We start from the raw sequence: 18,809 nt of genomic DNA on the forward strand, positions 1-18,809 counted from the left end.
CCTAAAAGCTTATAATAAAGCTCGGTTCTAAATTATAAATATATAATTAATATAGCCTATATTTATTTATATGGGCTACCTTAATTAACTAGTAAAATAAGGGCTACTAATTTCTTAAAATAGGTTTATAACTCTTATATATTTCCCTAAATTAATTTATAAGATTTATTTCTTTTATATATTAATTATAATTATTAATAAAGCTAGAAATCTAAAGCTTTTTCATTAGTATTATACTAAAAACCTCTTATATAATTTACCTATTTAAAACTATTTTTACAGAATGCCTTTATTTCTTTATCTAAAAGTTATTTATTTTATTTATAATATAAATATTATTTAAGACTAAAATAATACTATTATTTTACTAAGATAAATAAGGTATTTTATTTTACTTTTATAAGAAACCGATTTTTATTTACTAATAATTCTAGTAAAAATAGCTTATATAGGAAAATAGTATTTACTATATTAAATTAATAGGCTTATAGCTCTAAGAATAAGAATATAAAAATAAAGTAATTATTAAGGTATATTATAAGGAAGTAATATAGGAGAGAAAGTACTAGATTTTATATAAGAGAACTAGTATTTATAAGAATTAGATAAAGAATTATTTTTTAGAACTCTTTCTCTTATAAACTCTAAATCCAATTATATATATATATTTATAATTCGTAAATTTATAGATCTTATATTCTTATTTAATTAGTTTCTTAGATATTTTATATATATATAAGAATCTAAAATAATTAATAGAATAAAAGAAAAAAAAAGATTTATTAAAAGATTTATTAAAATATTATATTATAAGATTATTAATACTAATATTTAATGAAAAAAAAGTAAGGAATCTAAGCTTAAATTACTAAATCTTATTATTTAGTAAATAATATCTATTTTATTTATTATTTTTAAAATATAAAATATAATAATACTATTTAATTTACTTAAAATAGTAAAGTAATATATAGTTTATAATTAAATATAAAGAATCTTTATTAAAGTCTAAATTCTAGTATATTTTAACTTAAAGCTTATTATAGACTTTTATATATATAATAGCCCTAAAAATATATATATAATTTCTCTATAAATAAATCTATTTATTCTTATATCCTTTTCTTTATTCTATATATTCTCTATATATTTATATATTAATTAGTATTTATAATAATTATTTAGAAGAGCTTGCGGGTAAAGAATAAGCTAGAATAATTAAATAGATATGGCTTTTATAGAAAATCAGGAAGTAAAATTATTCTTGGAAACTATTTAGGTTCGGGTAAGAAGGGCTTATAGGAAACGTCTGGAATTAGTTCAAGTTTATAGAATATATTTGCAAGTAATTAGATATTTTTTAGCCCTTTGGGCTCTAGTAATAGACTGAAAGAATAGTCTATTACTAGCTAGCTGCATGAGTAAATACGTACTAGAGAGGCACTATTAGATGCGATTTTATCTATACGATATAGATTACTAATAAATTTGTATATAAAGGTATATAATATTATACGAGATAAGCCGTACGGGACCTCCTATTTAGTCCCGGGACACACCCCTACTAGTACGGACCATGTCTCACCGGACGAAGGGATAGTTGCTCTGCCAGTAGTGCTAACACCCCTGAAGATCTTCCACAACCTTGCGAATGTCTCACAGCGTGCTTTCGGGGCGTATAGCCTAGAGTTACAGGGTTTTATAGCGGGCTCAGCCCCTACTATTGTACGCTATAGTGGGTTTAGAGTCCCAACGCGCTGTATTCCCGATACTTTATGCCGTGATCTCCGTATGGCCTGGAGCTCCACCCTGCATGAATATATGGCCTGGGTGTAACCGCATCCAACCGTGGATTACAGGAGCTGTATGTGCCTTGTAAAAGTCTCCATTGATAGGTCCCCAATCCTTTTCCCAAAAGATCCCAGGGCCTTTGCCAGCTTTGCCAGAAAAACAACCCCAAAACATCCACCTCTTCTTTTTCCTTTCTCGTTCCACAATACAGGTTGGATCTAAGGCTTTCGACTCTTTCCTTGTTACCCAGTTTTTCCTGTGCCTTCCTGGGTAACTCACGTTTCGTCAGGCCAGAGAATAGCGTCTCATTGTTCGTCAGTCCAGTTGACGTGTTCTAAAGCAAACTCAAGGCGTAACTGTCGATTCTTTTCGGAGATCGGTGGCTTCCGTAAAGCAACGTATCTCTTATATCCTACACGCCGTAGAGCTGACCGGGCTGCAGTTACTCCAATCTCTTCAAAGCTGAGATCAATAGCAAGACTCTAGAGCGGTAACCGTCGCGTAGTCTTCGATTGAGAGATATATTCAACTAATTTGACCGATCTGAGCAGTCGTAATAACAGGAGGCCTTCCAGATCGTTTGCGCGGGGTAGCTTGGGACATACAGGCGTAATAGATCTGTCGATATGTGACCATTTGTCCCTTATTCTTAAAGAATTTGACAATATCAGTATATTTCCAATTAATCGATTTCAGCGGACGAGCCCCGATGCTCTGGTCTCTTGTAAACTCTTTCACAGCTCCGGTTTGAACTGGAGGAGTTGATGGTCTTTCCATTTGGTTCAGGCAAGCAAAATCAATAGTAATACAGAGGATAGAAGCTGAGGTTATTCAAGAAAAAGTACAGACTGGTTTGAGAGAGCTAACAGCGGCGATATACATGGGGCCGGGCTCCACCCTAGCCCCTTTACACGACTTTCGCATGCAACCTTCGTAGTGGAGGGTTTTCCGGGAGCATTTTCTCGGGAGTATTTTTGGCCCCATGATTAATTCCCTATTACTTCATCTATGATCCTTGTGACGCTAAACACCCTTAATAAGCTGATAGTATAACTTAGAAGGAAAGCGGGTATTTTTCTTTCGGCCCCGGTGTGGAGTATCAAGGTAGGTTGTGGCCAAGGATATGTTACTGAAGATGCATGTACGTGAGAGGCACATGAAAGGCACTCTCGAGAAAGAGATTTTAGCATTGCATCTTGGCGGTTCGGCTGCTCGAGTCTCCTTCGTAATGATTGTATATATAAGGTCAAGATTCTTTACAATTTTGGACTTACAAGCTTGGCTTCTCCTACTGTCATTGGATTCACTTCTTCATCTGCTCTCGGAACCTCTATCCTGGTCAATATGCAATTACTTCTGAGCATAGTCACGATGCTTGGCGCCGCCAATATTGGCATCGCTGTTGCTGTCGTCCGAATAGACTGTAGTTTCGCATGGGCGGCAGAGAATGGAGATACGTGCCTGTCGAGTATGTATACACGCCTCCTTGCTCGTTCCAAGGACCCAGAGATTCATGGGACATATGACACTTGGCAAAACCCCCCGAGATCCTCCTAAATTCTTAGATCTGGCATATCGCTAAATTTGTTATAGTGGCAACATCCTGGGGTATTGCCCAAGCTCAGTTCATCAGCTACAACCCGGGAGTGGTCTGCTCCGCGCTCATCTCTGGCAGGGGGTACTGCGTTGAGTGGACAGGCGTTGCCCCCGTCACGACATCGTCTGCGAAGCCAATCACCACCTCGGGTACCACGACAAAATCAACGACTTCTTCGGTGATTTCCTCAACAACGACATCAGCTGTACCCTCAGGCCCTTCGCCGACTCAAGGCGGGGTCGTCAGTGACTGTGAGTGATATCGTATCATCTATTTTTTTTTTTTTTTGGAAGATCGCTTACAACATGCAGGTAAAAAGTTCCATCTTGCCGCTTCTGGTGATACCACTGGAGGTGTAGTTTCAAAGTACGGGGGGTTCACGCTTACTCAGTTCTATGCGTGGAACCCGGCACTTAGCAATGGCAAGAATTCCTCTGCACACATGCTCATATCCTTATATCTTCCACTCACTCACATTCCCAACAGTTTGTTCTGGGCTCTGGTTAGGCTAGTAAGTTCCGAATCACTTATGAACAGTTTATCCGCAAGATTGCTCCTGAGAGACGTGGAATCAGCCTTTACTGGCTCCCCGATTTTGAAGTTATTACTGCGTAGAAGAATCCACTGGCCAACCGCCCACCCCAAAAAAATCGATTTTTAATCATACCTTTATTATAATTACAAATCCTATTACACGTTAATACTCCATAGTATTCTCGATATCCTGATAACTATATATTCATTTTTACCTCGTAATGCGGCTAGAATTGCCTGTAGGTAGAAAAGTCCACTTCCAATTACCCAACCCCCGCAACTGCTTACCCCTTTTCATTACAATAACGGCATAAAACCGAAAATTTGAGTAGATATTTGTAATCAGCGACCTTGATATAGTAATTCAGGAAGTTCTTAGAATTTTCCTAGTACTTTAAAAAGATCACAAAATTTTGGTATTCTACCTCTTGCAAGGCTCAAGTGAGGGATTTAATAGCGGGGCAAGAATAACAAAATCACTACCTTATAAGCGATTCTAGCCGCATTACTAGTTTAAAATAAATATATAGCTGTCAGGATATCGAGAATACTATAAAGTAATAATATGTAATAGGATTTGTAATTATAATGAAGGTATAATTAAAAATCGAATGTTTTAGGGTGGGCGGTTGGGGGGTATGGGCGGTTGGCCAGCGGATTCTTCTAGTAGTCACGGGAACCCCAACAATACAGCGCCCGCGACTACCACAACAACAGCTCCTTCTGGGCCTTCTCCAACTCAAGATAGAATTGTCGCAGACTGTAAGTTCTCTCTCTACCCAATCTTATGTAACCGAGCCTGGTTCGGAGCGGAGGTCGTATCACCAGAAGCGGTAGAGTGCCTAAAGCCTGACTCACTGACTTCAGCCACATGCCCACTAGAACTAGACGAGCAAAAGAGCGCTGCTTTGAGAATTAGGCAACCCTCGTCAACTTAGATGTCCAAATCTTGTGAAAGGCTTTCTGCCTCGCAACCACAATCTCCAAATAACTTCCGACCAACAAACAGGCTTTCGCATCTTCCACCCAAGATGGATTGTAAGCTGAAATCAATTCACCTTTCGCTCCCTGCTTCGGCAACAGAGTGCCGGTCCGATGAGCTCCACGCATCTCCCATTCCCGCACAGGTCGGCCCACGGAAGTTCTATCTGGACGAAGTCAAGAAAGGAAACCTCATAGTCCCACCGCCGCTGATCTCGTGCTCTGAATTCGTGCCAAGAAAGCTTGTAGAGCTCCTCATGCGAAAGAAGAAGGACAGCGCACTCGGCATCAAATTCGTCGCGAATCGGAACGACGAGATCACAGACATGGAAGGTGCAATGCACACATTCGTTACGCCTGTAATTGGTAGATGCGAAATGGTCGGGGATTACAGATTCAACAGGGGCCATGGCGTTACCGTGTTTGGTGATGTTGACAGCAAGGATGGGAAAAGTAACGTCAGGTTGACCAGATCGGTTGTTTTGAGTGCGAGCATTCAGATGGATTTTGAGGGCCATAGGGTCTTGCTGAGGGTCTGCAGGCTAGATGGTAAAAGGGTTGTTGGCGTCGATAGGGGCTCGGACGATTGGCCGATCATCAGTAGGGAAGATAAGCAGAACGATGGTTTGAGGAACACGTATGATGAGTTCTTGAGGAATTACATGGTATTTCATTTGATGAGTGAGAAGTCACTCCCAGGGAGGAAAGAAGTGAAAGAATACATGGACACTGAAGCCACTGTTGGGTTTTTGGATAGCGTCATCCTGGGATCTGGAGATGCAAAGGAGGAGATGGTTGACAAGTTCAGTGAGCTCTACAACCACGACATCGTGTCTCTTGAACTACTGTTCAATGTGGCTTTACACCAAGTACGAAACGAATTCTCTGCGCTTGAAGCTTTATGTCCTCAAGGCTACGTCTATACCTACGATCCGGCTTCAATATTTGCGAGTCAGATCGGAGCTGAGATCCTGAACCGGCTAATGCTTGCTGCGGTGAAGTACTTGTCGGGAAAGAACCAGTTCCAGAATATGAGGATAGTCGGACTCAACGATTATGCCGATCGTGGCATCATCCGCCTGGCTAAAGTAGCCCTGGAAAAGCAGACGAAGGTTCGAGTCGTCAGCAAGACAGCACTTTTTAGCAGAGTTGATGGAAAGTACGACACTGGAGATTTTCCTGAAGCCCAAGGGTCCGCATTGGTAATCCACAATAATAGTGATGGGTTTGGACAGAACATCGAAACCGAAGGCCCCTTTGGGAGTCTTGATGGCGCCATTGGGTCCAAATGCAGTGCAGCAGGAAGTTTGGAGAGAAATCGCCCCGATTTGTTGGACTTTGTATTCTAGAGTGAGAAAGTCTTTTCGAATCATTGTCTCAGCGTCAAGCATATACAAGCAGCTACTAAGTTGTCCCCAGAAGAAGTTCGCATTAGTATAAAGAGACGACGTATAATTCCCTAATAAACATATGAGCGTGGAAAGCCTTAGGATTTCTTGGCTTTCTTGACAGACTCTGATTTCTTGATCTCCTGCAGCTCTGATAAGGTTACATCGTAGTCCAGTTGCATGATCTTGAGAGCTCCGGCGGAAACCTCTAGCTCTTTCTCAAGATCCATGACCTGTGCTTGAGAAGTTCGGAGCTTTGTTGCGAGCTGTGTGTCAGCCAACTTGGAGTCTTTTTGCGCTCCATTGTTATTCTTTCGTTCGTTGCACCGCCTTGAATTGTTCCTCTCGAATGTTCAATTGATCTTCTCGTTCTCGAAGAAGTCTTTGCTCGGCTTTTAGTTTCCTCTGCAACTCTCCCTTGTCCTGATCCTGTGTCCTGTTGGGCATGAACTCGTACTGCCTTTTCCAATGCTTGGATTCGCACATCCTTGACTCGCATTTCGGTTTGAAGCTCGTCCATCTCTTTTCTCTCCGCTGTTTCTCGTTTGACACCCTCCGCACGGAATTTCTCTATCTCAGCATCCTTCTTCATCATTTCTCCGGAAATCTCTCGATCTCTCCGGAGCAAACTTCTGATTGCTGAAGTCATCTTCTCGATTCTGACCGAGATATTCGACTTAACAGTTCTCTGTGGGAGATCGAGCATAGGAAATGCATTGTTCGTGGCCCAAATATTCCACTCATCCGCAGCTTGCTGAAGAGTCTCTATCTTCTTGGAGCACTGACTGTGCCCTCCCAGGAGGAACATGGGATTTTGGGGTGGTACAGGAAGTTTGTGCCGAAAGAAGTCGAGGGTGTCTTTCTTTGATATGAAAGTGGGCTTTCGAAATCCATTTATAATGGGGTCCATCTGTAACTCTCCGGCTGGTACGCGGGTGTGCCACCCAAGAGATGGGGTTCGATGAAGCGAACGTTTCGATGAAGTCATGTATAAGCTCGTAGAGATCTCCGAGCGCGAAAATGTCGGTGTGAACGGAGCAACTCTGCTGCCGATAATAAAGAGGGTGGTTGAGAGTGATGACCAAACCGCCTTCCTGTCCAGCTCCGGCGCCATTGCTTACGCCAATTTCATTAAAGCTTATTGCCTTTCGATCTTTTGGTCCTTACCGAGATCGACTCATTCCAGGCAAGGTGGCGAGAAGAATGTGAGATGGGCTTTCACGAAATCGGACCATTTGCCAAAGACCCCGAAGTAATCAACATGTTGCGCAAGATTGACAGTAGACTCCAAAAGCGTTTCCGTCCTCTGTCAAAACTGAAGCTGGGGCAACAATATCCAGCAATAGTGCTATTATTCTGCATATGAGAATCGAGGAATTCTTGCAAGAAGGTCATGTCGCTATTGTTTAGAATCCAAAAGCAGCGTTTGGCATATTCGATACACTTATGGGTACGAAGGATGGTCCACGCCTCCATTTCAACTCTGCGGAAGTCCGAATTCTCAACAAGATGTATGGCAACAGCTTGGGTGATCTATGTCAACCTGAGATCAAAACTACGAACCCGCGAAGGCGCCAACCAAATCTGCCCAAAAACTTCTGAATCTCGAACTCTGCACCACATATTGGTACGAACATATGGTGGATGCTTCTCACGCAATTCTGTTGGAGGCTCAATATACTGTTGAGTAGGTCAAGGCACAGCTAGAACCACACTGAAATGTGTTCATAATATTTTCCATTTCCGTCTCTGGACCCGAGCAGCTGCTGCTTCAGCCTGAGCTATGAGTGAGCAAGCTTAAGCCGAGGGTGAGCATTCCTGAGCAAGGCCTAAGCACACGGCAGAGTCAGCTTGAGCATATGAGGAAAGCTATTTGAGTACCCCAGGGCTCCTTTTGGCTCCCTTAAAGCCCGGCTACACCTCCCTCGTCTTACACCCTGGCGCGGGTCCACCCCGGCTCCGATAAGGATTCCTGCCGAACCATTTTTAGATGTATATTCGCTTGTATATACGTGATACTGTCAGTTGTAAAAATCAGCGTTTTTCGCACTAAAATCGTGTTGCGTATCGATTCTTGATTTATGTGTTGGCAGGATCGAGGCAATGGCCAAGGCTCAAAGATCTAAGAATCTCATGTATTGAAAATACTAAGCTAAAGAGAAGAAGGAGAGAGAGGGGGAAGAAGGAGGGGATAAAGGGAGGAAAGCACTAGCTAAAACCACTGAAACGCCGGCTAGCTAGGTAGAACTAGTCATGTGACAGCCACCCCCCTTTGGCCCCAGCCAGCGCCGTCACAAACTAGCTTAATAATAAAGCTAGGGTCACGTGCTTGCAATGTAAACCAAGTAAAACGTACTGAATTGACTGCTGTTCTACAGTAGTAAGTAGCCTGTATATATAGCCCTGAACCCCCTAAGTCACATGCACTAAACCCCTAAACCAGAGAGCCTTATACTGAACCATTCAACCTCAGCTGAACCGATTTAGCCTCACAGGGCATAATCTACTCAGTAATAAGCCTATGGCTTAAGCCCCATTAGTGCACAGCCCCTAATTTCAACAAGGAGTAGTTAGTTAGTAGGTCACGTGTACGAGGGGCGGTCCTAGCTCACGTGACTTGAGACATAACGGCGCGGTTCTCCTGCGGGCGAGAGGGAACAATCTTCTTTATATACATACAATTGAGCTCTTTTATTTACCTCTTAATCCTTTGATTTGTACGTATTACTTTTGCTATTCTCTGGTCATGTGTTTTTAGCCCTTGCTTTCCTGGTTTCTGTGTGGGTTTCCAGCTTGCGGTGTTTCCCTCCCACATTATATCTTTGTAACTTTTAAAGGTATTATTAAAAATTACTTAGACTTGTTTTTTTGTTTTTTTATATTTTACAAAAACTCCCCCCTTAAAATTGCTGCAAGACTTACGCCGCAAATGGAGGGGTTAGGCGATGATAGTAACGGCTTCTGATAGGACAGGCCCCGCTACTGCTGTATTCAAGCTAGGCTCTGCAGCCGGTTCGACCTTACTCTTGAACCCCTTCTCAAGGCGATCTTTCACGCATTTCCAGCATACATCGCGCTGTACAACAAATACTCTATGCCCTTGCGCAAGCCCCAATACCGCCCCAGCAAGTCTCGCCTGCCAGTTACCCAATGCCTTGAAAATGCTCCCAGAATCTGGGCGGTCCAAAAACTCGCTCCAATTCTCTAGACTTATGAGCTGCCGGCCCGGTAGATCGGTGTGCCGCCATTCCCAGTGGTCGTTGGTACAGCTTGGTTTTCGGGCGAGGTCATGTTCTAGCCGCCTGTTCGCCAGGGAGCCTAGCACGTCGAGATCTGCTACCCACTGGCCGGCCTCGTGGACCGATACTACGGTCTCTAAGATATAGACCTCTCTATCACAATTTCCTGTGAAGCCAATGTCCAGCGGCATACTCGCTCCTGTGAAGGATAGGTGCAAGGAAGTGTTGGCAAAGCAATCCTCAAAATTCCCGTCGAAATTGTTTTGATTTATGAGGTCCCAAGTTTCGATGCCCAGCTTCTTGACTTTCGGTGATCGGGGCGGAACAAGTAGTGCTATACCCGCCCTCCCTACGTTGCCCATGATTCTCTGAACGGCGTTGACGGTTCCTGTTTCAATGGGATCGCAGAGGAGCGGAGACGCGACGAAAATCGAATCTCCTGTTGAAACAGCTAATACTGTATTGAGCTTTTCAGGTTCAATGCTATACTGTGATGACTCTAGCTTTATTATGCAGGAAAAGCATTGCTGACGAGTGAGAGGATACGAACGGAGGGTTTCATCCAAGGGTGAGGCTTGCTTGAGCAACAACCACTTTGGAGGTTCGGGGACCCAAATCTGCTCTCGAAAAGGCTCCTGCAAAATCCGAACGTCGATTGTTGCATGAGGGAGCGCCTTATAGACTCTCACTAGGGTGGAAATCACCTTCAAACAGTGTATGTAACCAGTTTCGACCCAGGAAAGTGCCTTCGCGAGTTCTCTCTTACTATTTGAACCGCCAGTTTTGTGTGTGAGGATTTTTGTGATATTTGATAGGCCGACACCTTCGCTCAATCTGTCGTGAGCTGCATTTATCTGGGCTGTAGCTTCTTCCTTGTAGCGTTCACGGACGGGGCCAGACTTGTATTCGCAGTCATAAACAATATAAATGGCGGCTTCGTGTGGATCCCCAAATAACAGTTTGTACAAGTGCTTGTCTGAGTGGAAATGTTGCCCTTTTTGAAACTTCTGCTGTTTCTTGTTACTCATACTATGGAACACTCTTTGCTCTATTTCTCCTGAGTCACGATGGGGCTGACGCCGATGAATCCTCTGGCCCCGATTTTCTTCATAGAGCACCTGGTCTTCCAAAGGTTGTACGAGTTCTCCGATGCTGGTGTAGGTTTCTGTCAGGCTCTTGGTACGGACCTGCGAATTTTTGATGGTTTCGCGAGATTTGTTGAGGTGTGAAGAGTCACTGCCAGTATGGATCCAACGAAAGTGTTGTTGCATCTGAGAGCTATTGGAAGTGGATATCTTTGCAGTAGCGTACTCGAATTGAGAGGAACAGCATTCCCAATTTTCTACACGGTATCTGATAAACAGATTCTCCGCTTCAACTGGAAGTTGGTTTGCAATGACTCGGAGAGCTTTGATGGTCGCTTCCTGACCTGTGTGAAGGCCAAACCAAGCGCCGGTAGACGCAAAAGCGAATGCCGGGAACAGGGTCTTTCCCAGGATAATTTCTGAGTACTTCCTGCCAAGCATATGTAGCTGGGCGTATCTCCCACTCTGAGTGGGATCACAGGCGAGGAAATCAGAAGCCGCAGTGCCTAATATGTCTAGCCAGCAGTCCTCCGGCATTTGAGTACCGTGTGAAGAGTCGAGCAGCACCGCGGTTTTGAGGGCTTTAAGGAACTTGGCGGAAGCTTCATTGTCTTTGCCTTGACGTCCCCAACTCTCGAACAAAGCCCCAAGGATTGCCTGAAGAAATTCCGCGAGCGTTAACCTTGAACCGTTCTTGGTGACAGATCGTGTACGCACGATAGGATCACCATAGTATCGGAGGTGGGCGAGAGGCAACGACCAGTGAACACCGTCTTCCTGTCCAGTCCTATCGCTCTGGAGACCCAATGTTAGGAGGCCGGCTGGGTGCACTAACGGGTCGTTTAGCTTGACTGGTGTTGTCAAAGTCCCAAGAACGAGAATGTTCGGATATAAATGCCAGGCAGACAACCCCAGAAATATCTCCCCTGTCTGTGCTTGCTGCGGCATTCCGCAAATGAGACAGTCAACTGCCTGCATTGCAGACTTCCATGCTGCTAAAACACTTTCCCACACTTTTGACTTTGAGTTCACGGAAACATTAACGTTGCTTAGAATAAGCTCGAGTTGCTTTTGTCTTCGAGCCTCGACATCATCCGCTGCGCGAAGCCATGCTCGTGCACTCGCATCCCAGTTTGCCAGTTGATCTCGCGTCAGTTCTTGCTGGGATGTCATGTAGGCGGAGATGTTGGCGCTGCCTCCTGAGTCGAAAGTTGAAGCGATGTCCTTTTTTCTTTCCTCTACAATTTCCACCCATATTGATGTCGCTTCCGCCGCTTCCCATATCCTTGCGAGCATGCAAGCTAGCAGATGAACTCTGATAGTCCCTTGCCCGGAGGTAGCAGCTGCCCATATGCTGGTCCCATCGACACCGCCATGGTTTGCAAAGACACCTAAGGATGGCTGGACTGCCTTCTTAATCTTCGACTTCTGGATAATTTCTGTAGCACGCAAGCCATACGCTTTGGCGAGAGCCGTCGTCGATGGAAGGAGCGGTTCGAACAACGCCCCAAGCTTCCGTGCTGTCACATGTGTTGGGCCGTTTTCCGCCTCGTGACGTCGGATGGGAGAGAGGGAGGAACCGATGCCTTTGAACTCTGATTGGGGCTCCACTTTGAACAAAGCGAAGTCAAAGTTGAGATTTGCGAGAGCGATTGTGGTGTCGATCGTAGCGCTGGCTGGAGTTGCAACGAGTCTTCCGAATGAGGCCATATTGTAAATCAGATTTGTCTTTGCAGTCGAATGTGGTTCAACTTGGACTTGTCAAACTCGGAATTGCAGCAGCGAATTCGTGGAATACGATGAGCTTCAGGGACATTGCATCCTTTCACCAGAATCGATCGCAGAGCTGCGTTTGCTCTGGATTATAGACAAATTGGGGTGGTCGGGCTTCAGGTCGGGCAGAGGCTATGCTGTATGGTGGCTGCAGTGCACAGCCGCCGCCTTTGGCCACTAAAAACATGGGTACCGATTAGCCCTCCTCACAAGTCTGCCAAGTGACGAGCCATGTGCTGGGCTCGCCTGGCAACCTCCGATTGGGCCTCAAGCCTTAGCGGTTTTGGTGGTTGGTTTTCACGATGATTAAACAGAGTTTGCGAATTCACGAATTGCCCATCTTACCATTGTCCTGTTTATGTACTGTTGGATTTGGCTATTGTTAGTAATGCGGCAGTTTCTAAACACGCACAGCGATATCAATAATGGAGTCAGGAAGAGAATGACGCTACACGTCAACCCTTAATGAATTTCGACGATTCTCCGCTTTCCCCAGCGGGTTCCGCGTTAAAATCTAGGGCGTCACCCTCCCTATCCCGCTGAGCGTTAATATAATCTTCTAGCCAAGTGTCTATAGATTTACCAAATCATTTAAGTCTAGTAATAGGTCGCTTACTTTCCTTTACGTCTATTGCAAGTCGCGCTGAGAGGATTTATTTTTAAAATATAAGAAGGAAAGCATCTTTATAAGATTATAATTTTCATGAATCTATTAGTATATTAGAGGTAGTAATATATTTGTGACCCCTAGCTAGAGGAGGGGGCCCTTTTCAGGCCCCTCGTTAAAAGTTAATAATTTCTAGTAAGGTAGGGCAGGGTTATTCTTAGCTACACCGCGTCGCGTTATAGGGGTGAGCAGACCTTTGCAGACCTGAGCCGACCTGAGCCGAGCCTGAGCAAAGGCGGCGCTGCTTACGTGAGACATAAGATTGGGAAGAGCTGTTGAAATTAGGGGCTGTGCACTAATGGGGCTTAAGCCATAGGCTTATTACTGAGTAGATTATGCCCTGTGAGGCTAAATCGGTTCAGCTGAGGTTGAATGGTTCAGTATAAGGCTCTCTGGTTTAGGGGTTTAGTACATGTGACTTAGGGGGTTCAGGGCTATATATACAGGCTACTTACTACTGTAGAATAGTAGTTAATTCAGTACGTTTTACTTGGTTTACATTGCAAGCACGTGACCCTAGCTTTATTATTTAGCTAGTTTAATAGGTTATGAGTACCGGAAGCTACCTCTATACCCTATATCTATATACTATAAATCACTGAATCGGCTCACTTGTACCTACTGGAAATATCCTTTAGAGAATACTATGGAAAACGACTTTAGTATGGAAAAGCCCCGGATTGCCAGGCTTATAGGGCCCAATTATAGGCCCTGGAGTATTCAGGTATATAGGCTTTTGATTAGTCAAAGCCTATGGAACGTGGTTAGCCTAGGGGTAGAAACTGCTACTATAGAACCAGGTTCTATAGGGGGTTTAGCGGCTTAAAGCTCTGGAGATAGGAACGATTCTAAGGCCTTAGGGCCTTCTAGTAATTATACGGAGGTAAAGGATACTAAGGCGGGTACTATAATTATGAGTTTATATACTCAGGGAGCCTTATAGTATATATTACTTCTTGGAATAGCCAGAGAGTAATAAGAGGTACTAAAAGCTTTATATTTCTCCCTGGGCATATAATAGCTTAGTACTAAAATTCAGGCTTTTACTAGCTATAAGCTACCGGAACGGGATACTACTATTATTATAGTAGCTATGGAATTAAATACTTTATAGTATGAAATCGAAATTATTAATCCTATAGAAAAGCCTTTTAAAACCCTTAAAATATTAATTCTTTTTAAGGCTATTAGGGTACTAGATAAGCGCTTTGCTTTTTTAATATTATAGCTAGAGATTAGTAATACTATTACTAATTATAGTATAATAGTAGCTTGCTTTAGTAAATATAAACGGAGAATAGAATTAAAAGAAGCCCTAAAGAAATGTGTTTTACTAGTTAAAACAGAGAAAAAGAGCCCTAAATTTCAGGAAAAGTATATTAACTATAATAAATAAGGCTATAGAAAATCTAATTATAAGAATAAGAAAATAGAAAAGCAAGAAAATCAAGAAAAGAGTCCTAATATAGGGCCTTTAATAACTTCTAAAAAAGATAAAGAACTTTCTTTAAGGCCTAGAAAATTAACTAAGAAGCCTATAACAAATACTAGTAGTACTAAAACTAGTTAGATAGCCCTGGAAAAGCCTATCTATAGCAGAAACGACCTGTTATAAATAATTAATTCTAGAAGCTTTTATTATATAATTTATTTATAAGAGGCTTTTACTAAGTATAAGATACTAGATATTTTTATATTAGTAATTATAGTAAATAGGGCCCGTATTCCGGCTATTATAAAAGGTATTATACTTTTATAAATAGCTCTAGGAGCCTCTATATAAATTATAAAGCTTATTAGAATACTTTATATATCTAAGTTTACTAGAAGCTTAATTTTGGTACTATAGCTTTAGAATAAGGATATTACTATATATATTACTACTAGTTCTATTAAAAAGAAGCTTTTAATTGAGTTTTAGGAAATAATAATAGAAGTTACTAGCCGTTTAAGAAAAGTATATATCCTAAATAATATTTTATAAGATACTAGTTTAGGATATAGTTCCCTAAAAGCAACTATTATACCGGAAAATTAAGCTAGCCTCTAGTATTACCGGTTTGGCTATTTAAGCTTTATAAGCTTAAAGATAAAATATACTATTTCTATAGGGCTTAAAGAGCCTATTAGGGCTTTTTAGAAGCCCTATAAGCCTTATATTAAGGCTAAAATAATACGGGTAGTAAATTAAAAGGCTTTTAAAAGGGCTATAGCTTTACTAGAATAGATCTATAGTAATTTTTGGGGCCTTTATAATATATTTATATTAAAAGGAAATACTTATATATTTATATTTATAAATAACTATATTTATAAATTATAGATATATTTTACTAAAATTAGAAAATAATTAAAACTATATTTTTATAATTTAAAACCCTAATAAAACTAGAATTAGAATATAAAATCAAGGCTATATATTATAATAATACTTTAGAATATAAGTTTTTAGGGGCTTTATTACTAGATAATTATAGTATATAGTTTAAATATACTATTATCTATATTTCTAAATAAAATAGGATTTTTAAATACCTGAACTAGAGTTTAATATTAGTAGCTAGGGTTATATTATTAGATATTAAGCTTTTTATATAGTTCTAGAAAGAAGCCGTAATTATAATCTATTATTTACGGAATTAAATACTAATAAGCCCTAATAAAAATATTTCCAAAAAGGCCTATAATAGGAAATATTCTAATATTAGATATCTTAGAATATATAAATATATAATATATATATATATATTCCTAAAGAAAATTACTTGAAAATAAATAATATAGCTATTAAGGCCTGTTTTATAGGCTATATATTTATATTAAGGTAATATAAATTATATAAGCCTAAATAAAAGAAAGTTATAGTATTTATAATATCTGTTTTTTATAAAAACAAGTAATTAGAATAGAACTAGAATAAAGAGCTTATTAGAGAAGAAATAATCCCGTTTAACCTAATAGAAGCTATAATAAAATAGCCTATAATACCTAAAGCTTTTATAATTATAGGACTTTTAGGGAATATATATAATTTTCTAATTCCTATTTCTCTATTATCTGATTTCTGGTAAAGTATTTCAGGGAACTATAGAAATACTATAATAATAAATATAAGAGCTTTAAATTCCGATTTAGGAAATACTAATTCCTCTAATTAGAGAGAACTACTAATTATAGGATATTATATAAATATAGTAATTATAGAGTATTTAATTCCTAGAATCTATATTAAGGCTATAAATAATTCTATTTATAAAACCTATTAGAAGCAAGTAATTAATAAAGAATTTACTAAATTATAAGCCCTAAATACCTGAAAAGCTATTTTATTATTTTCTAGAAAGAAAGCTATAGGCTATAAATAGGTATTTATTATTAAATATATATTTATAGGCCTAATTAATAAATATAAAGCTCGGCTAATAGGCAAAGGCTTTAGCCAGATTTCAGAAAACGATTTCCTAAAAACTTTTAGTTCTATTATTAGAGCTAAAAGCCTAAGGATTTTACTAGTTTTAGGGGCTTATAAGAAGCTAGAAATATATTAAATTAATATAATTAATATTTATTTATATTTTAAGCTTTATATTAAAATATATATATAGGCTTTTTAAGTATTAAAGTATATTAAAGGCTTAGTATTTCTTTTATTTAATTCCCTATATAGGCTTAAGTAATTAGAGAGGAAGTAGTATATTAAAGCTTATATAGGGCTAAAAACCTTCGGTTTTAGCCTTTATTTTAGTAAATCGAGTATTTTTACTATTATAGATTATAGTATAATTATAGAACTTTATATAAATAATATACTAGTTCTAGGCTATAATTTATAAGCTATTTAAAAAATTATTAATAGAATAGCTTTCCTATAAGAAACTAAGAATTTAGGGAATATAGCTCTAATTTTAAATATTTGGATATATAGAAATTATATAAAACGCATTCTATACTTTAATTAGAATAAGTATATTATAGGCCTTATAAAGAGATTTAGGCTAGGGGAAGCTAAACCTATAAACCTTTTTATAAATAACCGGAATACCCTAATTACAGGCTAATTAAGAGAGGAACAGGCTAATTAGAGCCTGTATTAGAAGGTTATAGGCTATATTATATGGGTTTTAAAGGGCTCTTACCCTAATATTACTTATATAATTAGATAGCTTAGCTAGTACTATAATAAACCCACTATATAATATTAAAATATTATATTAAGGGTATTTTGCTATTTAAAGAATACTATAAATTATAATATCTTATATAATATCGGGAATACTAAAAGCCTTAAACTTTAGGGCTTTAGTAATACAGATTTTATAAGAGATATAATAGATAGATATTTTATTATAAGGTACTTATATTTATTTAATAGAAGACCTATTATATAGTTCTCTATTAAATAGTACTATATAGCTACTTCTACTATTTAATTAGAGTATATTAGTCTATTAGAGGCTAGTAAATAGGGCTAGTAAATTAGAGCTTTATTTAGAGAGCTTAAATATATCTAATATTTAGGTATTATTCTTTTAATTCCTATATTTAGTAATAGTTAGAGTTATATAGTACTAGCTAGAAACCCTATAGCTTATAGCTAAATCAAGTATATTAATATCTGCTACTATTATATTAGAGAGCTAGTAGCCTTTAATAAGATTACTATTAAGTATATTCCTACTAAGGAAATAGTAGCTAATATATTTATTAAGTCTCTATTACTTGCGGCCCTTAGGCGCTATATTAGGGGGCTATTTATACTATAATTATGGAATTACAGGCTATTTTTAGGCTGTTTTTGGGCTGTTTTTGATTTTTTGAGTATTAAGGCTCTGGGAGCTTTAATAAGTAAAGCAGTAATTTTTGGAATTATTTCCTTAGGGCTGTTTTTAGTAGTATATAAGGGGACTATTGAAATTAGGGGCTGTATACTAATAGGGCTTAAGCCATAGGCTTATTACTAAGTAGATTATATCCTATAAAGTTAATTTAGGGCATAATATATCCTATAAGGCTAAATCGGTTTAGCTGAGGTTGAATGGTTTAGTATAAGGCTCTCTGGTTTAGGGGTTTAGTATATGTGACTTAGGGGGTTCAGGGCTATATATACAGGCTACTTACTACTGTAGTGGGGATTTTACCCCTATTGGTCACGTGGTTCTGTCATGTGACCTCCGGACGTCCGCAGTCCGCAACCCGCTTATATATTACCCCTCTTTCCTTCTTAGTTTAGAAACAAACCAACAAACTAACCTTCACTCTCTAATTTCACGTCTCACTCACTTTCGTACGCTGTGATCCCACGCTGTGGAAGCCCATTCTACTCTATATATTACTCCGTGTTTTATATCCCCATTACACCACTATAGAACAGCAGTTAATTCAGTACGTTTTACTTGGTTTACATTGCAAGCACGTGACCCTAGCTTTATTATTTAGCTAGTTCAACAAGAGCAAACATTCCGGTAGGGGAACAGAATCAACCTCTGGACTGGTGTGAACGAGTCTCGAGAGATCTCCATCGCCTTCATCAGCTGTTGAGCGGTAAAGCATTAGCGAGTATTTTTGCCAACGCCTGTGTTGTGATTACTTACGTCCATGCCCATGACATACCCGTCAATCTCTGGACACAATTGAGATACTTCTGCGTATCTTGAAGGCGCGGTCCATATCTCCGCGAATTTGCCAGTGCGGTGAGCCCTGGAGAACTTTGGCGGAATCTTGGTCTGCATCGTAAGGTCTCTCTTCGCCATACTG

The 18,809-nt window shown here is 39.8% G+C and overlaps 3 protein-coding genes across 3 annotated transcripts; 1 reads left to right on the forward strand and 2 right to left on the reverse strand.

Moving 5' to 3' along the window:
* Positions 1-4,871: 4,871 nt before the first annotated feature.
* K444DRAFT_612983 (uncharacterized protein) lies at positions 4,872-6,413 on the forward strand. The gene has a single exon (XM_024880250.1). The coding sequence runs from the start codon at positions 4,954-4,956 to the stop codon at positions 6,250-6,252; it is 1,299 nt and encodes a 432-aa protein (XP_024736829.1). The 5' UTR covers positions 4,872-4,953; the 3' UTR covers positions 6,253-6,413.
* Positions 6,414-6,499: 86 nt separating this feature from the next.
* On the reverse strand, positions 6,500-7,405 carry K444DRAFT_722777 (uncharacterized protein; the record flags this gene model as incomplete). The annotated part of the gene is made up of 1 exon (XM_024888567.1): positions 6,500-7,405. The coding sequence occupies one exon, from the start codon at positions 7,403-7,405 to the stop codon at positions 6,500-6,502; it is 906 nt and encodes a 301-aa protein (XP_024736830.1).
* Positions 7,406-9,153: 1,748 nt separating this feature from the next.
* On the reverse strand, positions 9,154-12,433 carry K444DRAFT_612984 (uncharacterized protein). The gene has a single exon (XM_024880251.1). The coding sequence runs from the start codon at positions 12,323-12,325 to the stop codon at positions 9,230-9,232; it is 3,096 nt and encodes a 1,031-aa protein (XP_024736831.1). The 5' UTR covers positions 12,326-12,433; the 3' UTR covers positions 9,154-9,229.
* Positions 12,434-18,809: the final 6,376 nt, after the last annotated feature.

The sequence above is a fragment of the Hyaloscypha bicolor genome (assembly GCF_002865645.1).
Source record: "Hyaloscypha bicolor E unplaced genomic scaffold K444scaffold_73, whole genome shotgun sequence".
Classification (NCBI taxonomy): Eukaryota; Fungi; Ascomycota; class Leotiomycetes; order Helotiales; family Hyaloscyphaceae; genus Hyaloscypha; species Hyaloscypha bicolor.